This window comes from Euprymna scolopes, chromosome 11 (assembly GCF_053919585.1).
Source record: "Euprymna scolopes isolate OS-2025 chromosome 11, ASM5391958v1, whole genome shotgun sequence".
Taxonomy (NCBI): domain Eukaryota; kingdom Metazoa; phylum Mollusca; class Cephalopoda; order Sepiida; family Sepiolidae; genus Euprymna; species Euprymna scolopes.
In genome coordinates, this window is record NC_136492.1 from 105,081,132 (window position 1) to 105,094,365 (window position 13,234).

The 13,234-nt window shown below is 30.9% G+C and overlaps 1 protein-coding gene across 2 annotated transcripts in view; it reads right to left on the minus strand.

Moving 5' to 3' along the window:
* The window catches only part of LOC145288032 (integrator complex assembly factor WDR73-like), a 74,108-nt gene that overhangs the window by 16,990 nt on the left and 43,884 nt on the right, over window positions 1-13,234 (minus strand). For both annotated transcript variants that reach the window (XM_080136044.1, XM_080136043.1), the window contains exons 5-6: window positions 7,363-7,433; window positions 4,054-4,099 (exon numbers count right to left, since the gene is read on the minus strand). In XM_080136044.1, the coding sequence (XP_079992170.1) occupies window positions 4,054-4,099; window positions 7,363-7,433 (117 nt within the window). The remainder of the gene's footprint in view (window positions 1-4,053; window positions 4,100-7,362; window positions 7,434-13,234) is intronic.

Below are 13,234 nucleotides of genomic sequence, written 5' to 3' on the forward strand. Positions count from 1 at the left end.
AAACAAATACATATATATTTTTGCTTTTCTTTTGATTTCAATTTTGTTTGAAATATTTGTGATTAGTCTAAGAGTCATCTTCTAAAATAATAAAGTAAAGTCAATTTTTCCTTATTTCGTTAGCTCTGTAAACACAAACAATATATAGACTTTAACTATGCTTAGACATTAGACTAATTCCTGATGTGTGTTTTCAGAAAACGTTTTGTTTACTTTCAGTAATTTAAACGTTTTTTACAACTCACCTGTTTCTCTTACAAAAGTCATATATATAGAAAGTTGGAGTGATTTTCACTCCTATACTCAGACCTACTGCCACAGCCACCATCTTACACTGGAAGTAATCTTCATGAGCTATTTTTATTTGATATCACTATCAATATTTCATTTTTTTTCTGTCTTGCTATTACCTTTTTCATGCTAAACTTTTACAGCCTAAATACAGGTTGATTTCTTTTGCTTTTTGGGTGTTCTGATCGGCTATTCCAGAGACTTTTACATTTCAGAATTGAACAAATAATTGTTCATTACCAGTCACAGTCATTATCCTATCTTTAGCATGATTATCTTTTTTAACTTTTGATGCAATTTTTTAATCTCCTTCCTATTTTTCTGCTCATAGAATTTCTGAAACAACAAAATCTTTCTTTTTCTAAGTAATAATACACACGGACGAAAAAACGCTTTGGATAATTACAGATTTTAAGGTAGTTCTACTAAAATAGCCATATTTTTCAAACCAAAACACTTCAAGTCTTCAAATTGCTACTGTTTTGTTCAGAAATGAATATACTTTCAAATGAATTAATAAATATGAATTTACATTATATATTTTAAGAGTTTTAAGCAAATAAAGTGATAAAAATGTGAACATCATAAAATGGCGTTTTCGGTAAGGTTTTATAATGACCCTCCCTGTTTTCTAAAGGCCCGTACTATGATTGTATGAAGAATTTCGTTATGAAATTTGGAAACCAATCAGAAGAGGTGTTAATCTTAATACTGTCAAGTGTCCGAAATATTTTTGACCATTTCTTTTTTTGTCGTGTTAAAAATAAAAATTTAATATGACGAGTATCAAACATTTTGAAAAAAAATTTCATCGAACACCCACTAGTAAGTAAATCATTCTTTTTACTATCTTTATCAATTAAATTAAGTAGATCCGCGGTAATTGATAATAATTTAAAAGGACCTACCCGAAAAAAATGTTTATTTTTCGAGTTTGGTCAAAGTTAGTATTAGTAGCAGCAGCAGCAGCTGTAGTATTAGTCATAGCACAGTATAAACAACACGCGTTCTTTAATTTTTATTCACGAACGAATTAAGAAAAACATGAAAATATGAATATAAATTTTCTGATGTTTAATTAGAGCTATTTTGTTATCAGAATAACATTAGTTTAGAACTATTCGGTTTTCAGAATGTATAATAACAATCCCAACCAATTTGGCATTATGAATCCATTATAATTTCTCACATTTCTGGTCAAATTTAAAAACATGGTTAAAAAAACAAAATAAACTTTTGTAGATATATAGCTTGCATGCACTTTTATTCATTGCATTAGTTTTGAACAGCAAATTAAAACAATGTTTTACTGCGAACAGCCACAAATGTTTTTTCCAAATCAAAAGGTGTATGAAAATCTTGTTTGTATTACTATACACATAGATTTGAAAAAGTTGTAAAAAAACAAATATATAAAAAATAAATGTTATCAAAGGCAAGTTAAGTTACTTTTCTACTTAACTGGATATGCTTTTAGTGCTTATATTTAATGTAACATGTTTATTCAGCTCGAAAAACATAGTGTTTACCAATATATTCGAAAATTTAAAATGGCGGCCGACTCTCTCTTTGAGGCGGTAAGTTTGGGAAAATGAGTTATAAATAAAAAAACCAGACAAAATACTCTTAGAAACTCGCTCAATATATGTTACCATGACATAGGCGGATATATATTCGGCGGGTTTTTAACAGTATCTTGTCTAGTTTTTTTATTTTTAACTCATTTTCCTAAACTTACCGTGTGAAAGAGATAATCGGTCGCCATTTTTAACTTTCCAATACATCGGTAAGCACTGAATGTTTTTCGAGCTGAATAAACATGTTACATTAAATAAAAACATGCTTTGCATAACATTTATTTGTTATAATTTTATTTTTTTTATTTTTTGGACAACTTTTTCATACTTCTATGGCAAGTAATACAAACGCACAAATAGTGTTGACTCTTGAGCATTTCCTGAGAACAAGACAAATGTCAGTTAGTTGAAACTTAAATATTTGAAGTCTTGATAATGACTTAAATATTTTTAATAGTAAAACAAAATACTGTTAGCAACCCACCTACTAAAGTTATGTGTGGCAAGTTTCCTCCTAAAACACTCTTTAACCCTAACAATAACATTAAGCTCGAGTGGCAACCCCCCCCAACAAAATACCTCTGTAAGCCATATACAAGCGTCTAAAACAAACAAACAAAAAATAGATCCTTCCTTAAAGAAAAATGCACATAAAAAATAAATTGGTTAAGTGTCCTAAAAAGCTGGAAACGGTGAATTATTTTACATTAAATTTTTGTGAAACTAACCGCCCCCCCCTCTAATATTGTTTTTGTTTCAGTCAAGTCTTCAGTATGTTCACACATAATTTTCCTTAGCCCTACAATTAATTCAAAGTCCGAATGGCAACCCTCCCTATATTCTCATTGCATAGAAACCCTCTTAAAACCACACATAATTGTCTTAAAAAAAATAAAACAAAAAGCATACAGGATTTATCTCCCATAAAAAAAACAGTTAACTGCCCTAAAACGCTAGAATGACCTGTAATGGGGAATTATTTTACATTAAATTCTAAAATAATTTGTTTATCTTTCATTAAAGTTTTTCATGGCATTTCATGCATAATTACCTAAAAAGGTAGAATTCCTTTTCATGCCAATTTCAACTAAAAACAATGTTATCTACTTAATTTTCATGTCGCAATTAGTTAAAGTACATACATAATATTATTACATTTTATGAATTAGTGACATCCGCCAATAATTGTAACAAGATAGACCAGTTATTTCCCCTGATTTGATGCTGTTTATTTATGTATAAACATGAAATTTATTTTGAAAACTATTTTCATTAATAATTAATTTTTTATCTTATTGTTTTTCGTAATTTTTCAATATGTTACAAATTTCGACATGATAATTAAGTAGATAACATTAGTTTTACTTGAAATTCAATATTTTGATTTTCGATTTTGGCTCTTATAATAAAAAAGCACTAAAACGCTAACAAATACAATATGCTTCATTCGTTAAAATATATGTTACATTTGTTTAGCAAATAAATCATTCAAAATGCAATATCTGTTCTGATACTACACTTTATCTTTTTTGTTTTTGGATAGCGAAGGCGAAATCCCCATAAGATAATTTTTTTGGAGAACTGGATTCCCCACATTAAAAGCCGACCTTGTGTCTAACACTGTTCCTGTGAGAAGACAAGTACATACGTTCACAGATAATTTATAACACTCTAAACTATATCAACTCCTCCAAAATGAGATTCTATTTTTTTAGGCGATTATGTGTGAACACACTGAAAAACTTGACATGAAGATAAAAAAAAAAGTTTTAAAATTTAGAGTGGGAGATCAGTTTCATATATATAATTATCATTTCATGTTTCACTCTCTCCAGTTAAACAAAACTGTGCAGACATGAACATTCTCATAGCAGTTTTCTGAGCCTTACTTCTTCCATGCTGACTCATGACAAATTGGAAGCAACTGTTTTGCTTGTAGCGCCATCAGTAAAATTGAATTGAAAAGGTATGATTGTACAATTTTACTCTATGATTACAATAGCAACTTGTGTTCAATTAATAATACCAATGAATTATTGACAATGAGTATCATGTTTTGGCATTAAATAACTTTAAAGTGTTGATGCGCCATAAAACTTCCAAACCAAACTAAAATAAATCAGTGAAATATAGTCTGTTAAACTTACCAAACTACACCAGTGCAATAAACTTAATGGTATCTTACCGGTTACAATTGACATTTTGAATAGTCTTCACCTTAGGCATGACATCTGCAAATAAAGAATTAAAGGTTGTAACTTTTCAAACACCCATTTAAACAGTTTTAACTTGTTAGAAACAAAACAGACAAATAGTAAAAACTATTCAACATTTCAGGACTATGAAATCATGAGCAATTTTTTTTTTAATATTACATTTTCATTCCAAACAAGGCACAGTGCCACTTTAATGTAGGGGGCTACTATCAGGGACATAAGTTGCAGGGATACTATGTAGGGAGTTGAGCAGCAAAATGTCTGTTCATATTACACTTGAACTTCTGCATGTCAGTACAGTTGGAGAAGCAGGAACCCGGAAGAGAATTCCAAAGTCTAGCAGTTCTCAGGAAGAAACTATTAGAGTAGAAGGCTTTCTTACATCTAGGGATCTCTACTGTGTAGGGGTGGGACTTTGCTGCTTGTCAGCTTTGTTGAAGGTATTTACATAGAGGGAGTACAAGGACTTGTAGTTCATCAGAGCATCCACCATTAAAATACTTGTGAAACACTGTTAATGCAGTGTTTCGTTGATGGGACAGAAGTTGAAGCTTAGATATCAGGTTGGCAACTCTCTTTTGAACTATGTCCAGTAGTGAGAGACTAGTAGCAGATGCATCAGCCCAAATGTGACAACAATACTCAATACACGGGCGAATGGTGGCCTTGTAGAGGTACAGGATACTTTCAAGAGTAAGTAACTTTCTAGCACGGTAGAGAGAGCCCACCTTCTTCGCAGCAGCTTTGGCAATGGTCTCGAAGTGGATTTTAGTGACAATAAAAACGTACTGATTCTCTGTCTTCTGTCAGCAGTTTGACATAAGAAATAGAGACAATAATTGAGAAAAAAGGTGAAACTAATTTTAAAGATGAAAAATCAAGTGTGGTCTGTAAAAAATACAAGTTATATAACAAGAAAAGGAAATAATAAGCAGAGAATATTTCAATCGTTCGATATTCACTTGCGGTGAAAATCATACAAATGGACATTTCTATAATAATCTTTCACATTTTTCCACATTAACAGATATGAATTATTAATGCTTTTTTTCAATAATTAGTTACCTAAGTTTAGATAAAAATGACAATTTTCAAAAAAAAAAAAAATGAAACTATTTTATATTGATATTAAAATGGTCATTGTGTGAAACTTTACTGAAGTTTAAAAAATGGTGGACTGTGAGTTTTATTCAATGTTCATATTAAACAAAAAATGGATTCATATATACCTGTACTTATTTTATTTTGTCTTAAATCTCATGTTATCCATTCTCATATATTGAACTTCTTATATCCTGATAATCTCTATATAAAGAATCCATCCATATTGTTTAATCCCATTCGAGATATATATATTACAAAACATGAAAATATGAATATTATGAAATTGATGTTCGATATTCTAGATAAAGCATTAATAAACAAAGAAAAATTAACTGACAACAGATAAAAAAATGTACATTATGTATTGAATCATCAAATGTTCAGAAACAGAATATTATAGAAGTTTTTCCTTCATCCATGAAGTTACAAAAATTTGTACTTTTCTCTTCATAGGAAATGAGTCTATATATCTATATATCTATAAAAGTGAACGTGTCTGTGTGCCTGTCTGTCTGTTTGTGTGTCTGTGTACATTTTCCTTCGCAATAACTCTGTTAATTTTTAGTCTACAGACTCGAAATTTGATATACAGGGTACTGAGATTTGGGAAAATCTATGTGATCAGTTTTCAGACAGAAATTTAGCTGTTAAGGGGTCAAAGTTCAACGATTTGACCTTTGAGAACTCTACCAAACTCCTCCGAAAATTTCGGGTCTAAACACTTGAAATTTTAGATATAGATTCCTTGGACATGGATCTAACTTAATAACTCGATTTGAGCCCAAAACAATCAATTTTAAGGGGTCATAATAGGGGTCAAAGTTTTAAAAAATTTACCGTTTTTTTTGTTTTGTTTTTTTGCTCAGCATACACCTCCAAACACCCAGGCATGCCAGGCATCCATGCTAGTATATCTATAAAAGTGAAAGTATCTGTCTGTGTGTCTGTGTACATTTCCCTACACAATAATGCTGTCAATTTTCAGTCTACAGAGTCGAAGTTTGATGTACAGGTTATTGAGATTTGTTAAAATCTTTGTAATCCATTTTCGGCCAGAAATTTGGCTGTTAAAGGGTCAAAGTTCAATGATTTGACCTTTGAGAACTCTACCAAACTCCTCTGCCAATTTTGGGTCTAAACACTTGAAATTTTAGATATAGGTTACTTGAACATGGGTCTAACTTAATAACTTGATTTGAGCCCAAAACAATAAATGTTAAGGGGTCATAATAGGGGTCAAAGTTTAAAATATTTTACTTCTGCGGTCTCTAACAAATTTTTCAGACAATTTCTGGTCTAAACATTTGAAATTTTACATAAACGATATCCAGAGATAGGGCAAGCTTTTTAATTGGTTTGGGTCGAAAATTTGAGCTACCAATATATAAATGTATGTATGTATGTTTGCATGTCTGCCTAAAACTTTTGACAGAGGCGACGGATTTTCACAAGATCAGTATCATTTTGAAGCTCGACCCTTCAGACGACAAATACTAAACAATTGGCTAAAAACATTAATTTCTTAACCCTCAACTGGGTATTTTTCTACAGGGAGGGGTCGCTTTTTTTTCCGATATTTTCGAAAGTAATCCCCTCTTTTCGATTGTCTAGCCATAATTTAAACCTATGTCACTTCCAGTTTGGCGGTGGTCGTAACAGCAAAGACGTCACGTTTTTTTCCCGTTCTTTTCCTCCTTCGCGGTTTTGAGCCTGTCTTCTTACTACCACTTTTTTTTTTTGTTTTTTGTTTTTTTTTGCTCAACACACACCTCCAAACACTCGGGCAATGCCGGGCACCCATGCTGGTAGTAAATAAATAATAAATAAATATGAAGTCGATAAAAACCTACTAGTCCTCTATATTAAAACCCTCAAAAGGCCACATTTCTACAGAATTTAAGATTCTCAACTGTATACTAATTTAATTCAGTAAAATGCTCCGACTGGATTTTACCATTGGATTATATGTGTCCATTATGGATATTACCAGCTTTCCCACTCCCACAATCAATGTTTATAACCGCAATTTCAAAATTTTTAATCTTTATACTGACCAGTAAGTTTCTTCTACTTTACTTAGATGTGGCATGTTTTGGGTTTATGCTAACAAAAGCTGCTGCTGAATGTACACTTGGTCCTTAAAGTTAAATTTGAAGTCGAAAAGTTTTACTTACTTACACTGGAATCAGTACAAAGTTTCAGAATATCAAGAGAACTGGTATCAGCAGGTGAAACGGCAACACACCTGAAAATAGAAGAAACCATTAAGATGTCAGCTGTCAGCTTTTTGCAACTATTCAAGAGGTTCTCTTTCCATCTGGATCGTAATAAGGATAACATTTTATGATTAAAAATAAAAAAACACATTTTAACACTTGCACAAACTACAAATCAACGTATCAACATTTTCTTTTAGATAACAAAACGATAAAAATTAATAACATTGTTATGATGATGATAGATATAACAGTAAAACAAGCCATAAATCAGCATCTAGTTAAAAAAGTTGAATGAAAAATATGATTGAAATAGAAATATTAAAAAACATTAAATCATACAAAAAAGCATTAAATCATATAAAAAACATAACATTAAACAAGGCTGTAAATTAGCTTCCAAATAAAAAAAATGAACTTATTTTTTTCACTCATTTTCATCCCAAACAAGACATATTTCCACTTGAATGTAAGGGCTACTATTTCGGACCATGTATACAGGGATACTATGTAGGGAGTCGAGCAGCGAGATGTCTGTTCATATTACATTTAAACTTCTGCAGGTTAGTACAGTCAGGGAAGCAGTAAACAGGGAGGCAATTCCAAATTCCAGCAGTCTGAAAGAAGAAACTATTTTAGTAGATGGCTTTCCAGAATCTAGGGACCACAACAGTAAAAGGGTGGGATTTTGCTACCTGCCGTATTAGTTGGGAGTATGTACATTGACAGAGCAGAAGTGCTGTGAGTTCATCAGAGCACATTTCATTAAAGTACTTGTAAAACAGGCATAAGGATACGACATTGCGACGATGAGACAGGGGCTGAAGCTTGTCCGATAGTGTGGGACCTATTAGATTTGAGACTCTGTATAAGAGTGAAAACCTAGTGGCAAATGCTCCAGCCTATATGTGGCAACAATACTTCATGCATGAATTGTGGCTTTGTAAAGATATCGGATGCTCTCTGGTGTGAGTAATTTTCTAGCACAATAGAGGGGAAAAAAATGATACTTTCATGTGTGAGTCGCTTGATAGCACTGTAGAGAGAGCCCACATTCTTTATAGCAGCCTTGGCAACGTCCACCAGTCTGAAAGAAGAAACTATTAGAGTAAAAGGCTTTCCAGTCAATGTACTTGTTCCAATTCATGTTGCTTGTGAATGTTAGACTGAGGAGTTTGAAAAATGTACTGTCAGGTATGGTGTTATTTGCCATGCCGATTGGTGGTTGAAAAGGGTTTTTTTTTTTTTGTAGTTTTTCAAGGAAAGAAGCTTAGTCTTAGTAGCATTAAAATATTACTATCCATTTACAGCTCCATTCTACTAATGTGGATATGTGTGCATTTGTTTCACCCTTATGTCGATAGTATGATCAGCAAATATACACATCTGAAACACAATTTTATCAGGAATGTCATTTATAAATATCAGGAATCATAATGGTCAAAGGTCGACTCCATGAGGTACACCTGCATTAAAATTCATGTTGTTTAGATGTATGGCCATCAAGGACAACTTGAATTTTTCTCTCATCTATGAAGGATCTGATTAAATTGAATATTCGTCCAGAAATAGGATAGGATATAATTTTCATGAGAAGCTCATCATAAAAAGCCTCGTATATATCAAAGACTATCGCTCTAACTTCCCTTTATCAAGAGCATTTTTTATTAAATTTTTTTTTTTAATTTTCTTCCTTTGAAGATTATAACGTTGGGTATGGGGCAATCAAACCAGCTGCCAACATTGCCCTGCTTTTTATTGAAACCAGCCGAGAGCTCTTTTTTTTATATGCATTCAAAGATGACAAAATATCTAAAATATGATTTGAATAAAAATATTTCAAAAATATTAAATCGTATAAAAATAAGATCACGAACACTAACAAAGATACATCCACTTAAAAGGTTGAATTAAAAACTGATTGAAAATATTAAAATATTAAACAAAAACAATTTTTTAAAAAAAAAAGCATAAAGCACAACTTAGTAGTAATAAGAGGAGGAGGAGGGGCGCCATCGATCAAACTAAACCTTGAGTATCATTTTGGTTGTCCTTTTGGTAAGAGTATCAACGTCTATGGCTGTAGAGGTCGATGTGGGTGTAACAGTCTTAAAATAGAGATTGCATGTGTGTCCCATTCCTAGTCTGCTGGAGCCAAAACTTCGCTTTCTGCTGGGCTTCATTGAGAAAATTCCACTCATTAAAAAGACAAAGAAGATAATGTGCACTAATTTTTTGGAAAAAGTCATAAGTAACATTCTGGAGGTGTAGGGTTCAATCCTTGTTATAGGCAATAATAACTAAAAATAGTATAAATTAACACTTCTTCCTGGTTGTGGCTAATAGACTGAGAATTAGACTTTTTAGAAACGGGCAAAAGTTATAGCCTGTTGACTTAGAATGAGTGGATTATGTCAAATTGATGGTTGAATATGGTTAAATTTTTACTCATTTTTGCATTCAAATTTCAATCAGATCGGTTGAGTAGATTCCAAGAAAATTGGAACCTAAATACAAATTTCTGTTAATCCCTAACGGATACCATAATACTTAGTTCATTGCACCTTATTATAACAAAGGTCCACACAAAATTTCAGCCAGATTGGCCCAGTAGTTTTCGATAAAATTGGAATAGACAGACAGGCAAACAAAGAAAAATATAATATAGACAAAATATGTTGATTAAATGAAAGGTTCAGTTTGAAGTTTCATCCATGTTCAGGAGTTCAACAAAGATTTCAAAGTTTAACAAGAAGTTTCTCAAATTTGAAAACATACAACTGATAGCAGCTGAAACATTATGAATATAAGGACCGGAATAATACAAATTATCAACCCTCATCTATCAACAACATAAAAATGTTAATTAATAACATTAATTAATAAAATATTTTATTTTAATTGCATAATTGTTGTAAAAAGTGACGAGTTTCACAATAACTTCAACTTTATTCATCTTGTGATCACAGAGGATGCTAGTGTTGCTGCATCATTTGAGTCATGTTGTATTAATGCACGCAATAACTTCACTGAGGATGTTACCTTAAACAACTCCGATTTTGCAATTTACATTGTTTATATCCAAACTATTGACTTCATCAACGTTCATATTTATATTTATAGAGTGCTTCAACCGATGTAGCCTTCCAACCTTCTTCATTTATGTCCTCTTACCATTTCTACTGTTCTCATCTTGGTTGTTATTCTCACGTTTCAGCTGGTGTAATCTCCAACCTTCTTCAGGAATATTTTGCCAAACTTGAGAATCTGTATGAAACTTCAAATGAAACCCATCATTTAATCAACAGGAGTAGCTTGCTCTCATTCTATCAGTCATGATCGGTTAGAAATCTTAAGTAATTTGTAATTGTATGCTTAGTATTGCCTGTACTGAGGATTGAACCTTCAACCTCTATGAAGCTGTCACTTAGAACTTTTATCGTTTCACAATAACATCCAAGATGAGAACAGTAGTCTAAATAATCCAAATTATCAATCCTTATCTCAAAAATTCTCAAACATAATATTGACATTGGTTTTTAATCTAGTGGGTGTTCCTGGTGTTGACTGAAAAATGATAATAACCCTGTGTACTTATGCTCCAAATCCTGAACATCTATATTACCATTTTTATCTTTTATTTTTATACCTACAATGATGCTGTCTTTGTTGTTTATGAACATCCTGAACACACACTCCATATTGTTGGCAAAACATTAATACAATATTAATATCACAATTGAATTTCTCATAAAATTTTACTTCAGCAGAGTTATATTTTATGTTGGACTTAAGGCTTTTTGCATTTAAAAAAAAATGTTAACATTTCAAGAACTTTGACATTCTAAAATAATTAATAAAATTAACAAATATCCTTTTTAAATTCAAATGAAATTTATCAAATCAACAATGGAAAGAGCTGAATTTGGTTATTTTCAGAAATTTTAATATATTTTTTTAAATGAAAGTCTCAACCATGTAATCACATTTTCTTCAAAATTCAAATTCAAGACAAAGTATTTTCAGTTTGTATTATTCTTGCATGACAGTGAAACATGGAACTAGTGTTGGGACGATTCCTAATTTTTATACGATCCCGATTCCGATTCCGATTCCAGGAAAATATTGATTAACGATTCCGATACCAAGTACGATTCCGATTCCGATTCCGATTCCTAGGGAATTATTGTTTTGAAATATACCAGGTAGTTTTATACTTATGGTCGGTAGTTCCCAAATATGTTCCCTAACTTTGGAAGAGATATTTTATGTCTACACCAGTACACCGTCGTGTTTTGGTTTAAATAAAATTATTATATAGTAAACTAAACGGAAAACTTAGCAAAATTTATTTTCGAGAAAATTTATTTTACTTAATTGGAATACAGAAAAAAAACTCAAATAAAATAGAATTTATCCTTCAGAAAAAAAACAAATAAAATAGAATTTATATAACAGAACAAAAACAAGAAAATTAGAGAATAAATACACACGATTCATTATTTTGGTCATCATAATTAACAGATTTAATGAATTAAATAAAAAAAATATAGCGGAAGAGAAAGAAAATATATACTAATTAAATATAAAAAAGATAACTATTTAATTTAAGAATTTATAAATGAACGTGCGTAATGAAAAAAAAAACAATATACCATGTGACATGGCGCCGTAGATACAAAATAACCTTTCCAAAGTTAACGACCATATATGAGAAATACCATTAATCGAAAGTTTTTGTGTTTTATACCAAAAAGGTAGGTATAGCGAAAAGTTACAATTAAAGGAATTTCAAAAACGATTTTTTGTTTGGCTATTGATAGTTGTATTTGTGACGGCAGTTCTTCAGACCTCCATAATTCACAAGGAGTAGTTAACACCTATTATTTTTTCTTACTTTTTCATTGCTTTTACACGTTGTTTCTAACGTGAAGAATAAGTTTAGCCAAACTAATTTTGAAATAGGGTATATCAAAGGAACACATATAAAAATGATACCACTATAAAAAACAAATGAAATACTAGATAAAATTGAGCAAACATAATTACCAAAATTACAGAAAACGATAAAAAAAAAATGGTGAAGTTTGTTGAGTGAAATGAATTATTGAAAGAAAATTAATTGAACTAATAGAAATGTTAAATAAAAAAATGTCACATTTCAATATTTTTTTAATAATTAAATTCTCAGGGTTGTCGAAATTAAAAATTAAATGATTTTTTTTATTAGACTTCTTTCGAAGCTTGTTACCTTGAAAAATACATTTAAAACCCTGTTTTTTTTTAAAATAAATTGAAAAATAAATGCAATTAAAAAAATTTAATTGATAATTGAAACTTTAAAAACATATTAAACATTGAAAAATTACTTATCTCACAAATTAACATCCAATAAAGTATATCCAGTCTTCATACAAGAATTCGGTTATAATAAATATATCTTTCCCAAACTTAAAAATTAAATCTTTTTTTTTTTTTTTTTTTTTTTTTTGAGAGAGAGAGTGCTTTAAAATCGCCGGGGAGTGCCGCCTAAAATTTTAAAGAAGTAAATTTTAGGAGTTTAGTGCCTTTCAAAGACGGTTATCATAATTTATTATCATCATTTAATTTCCTTTTTTTCCTCCCCCCCCCACACCTTTCCACGTGGTTCAGTAGTTAACCAGTGCTCCTGTTGCTGTCAGTCAGCTATCTTTACCTAAGTTTTAATTTCTAGTTAAAAGAATTTTTCATGAATAGAATCAGCATTTAAAAAAATTTTTTTTAGTTGTATATATTGTATTTACTCTTTGAAGTTAAGGAGGGTTAAAAAAATTGGTGACACCTAGATGGT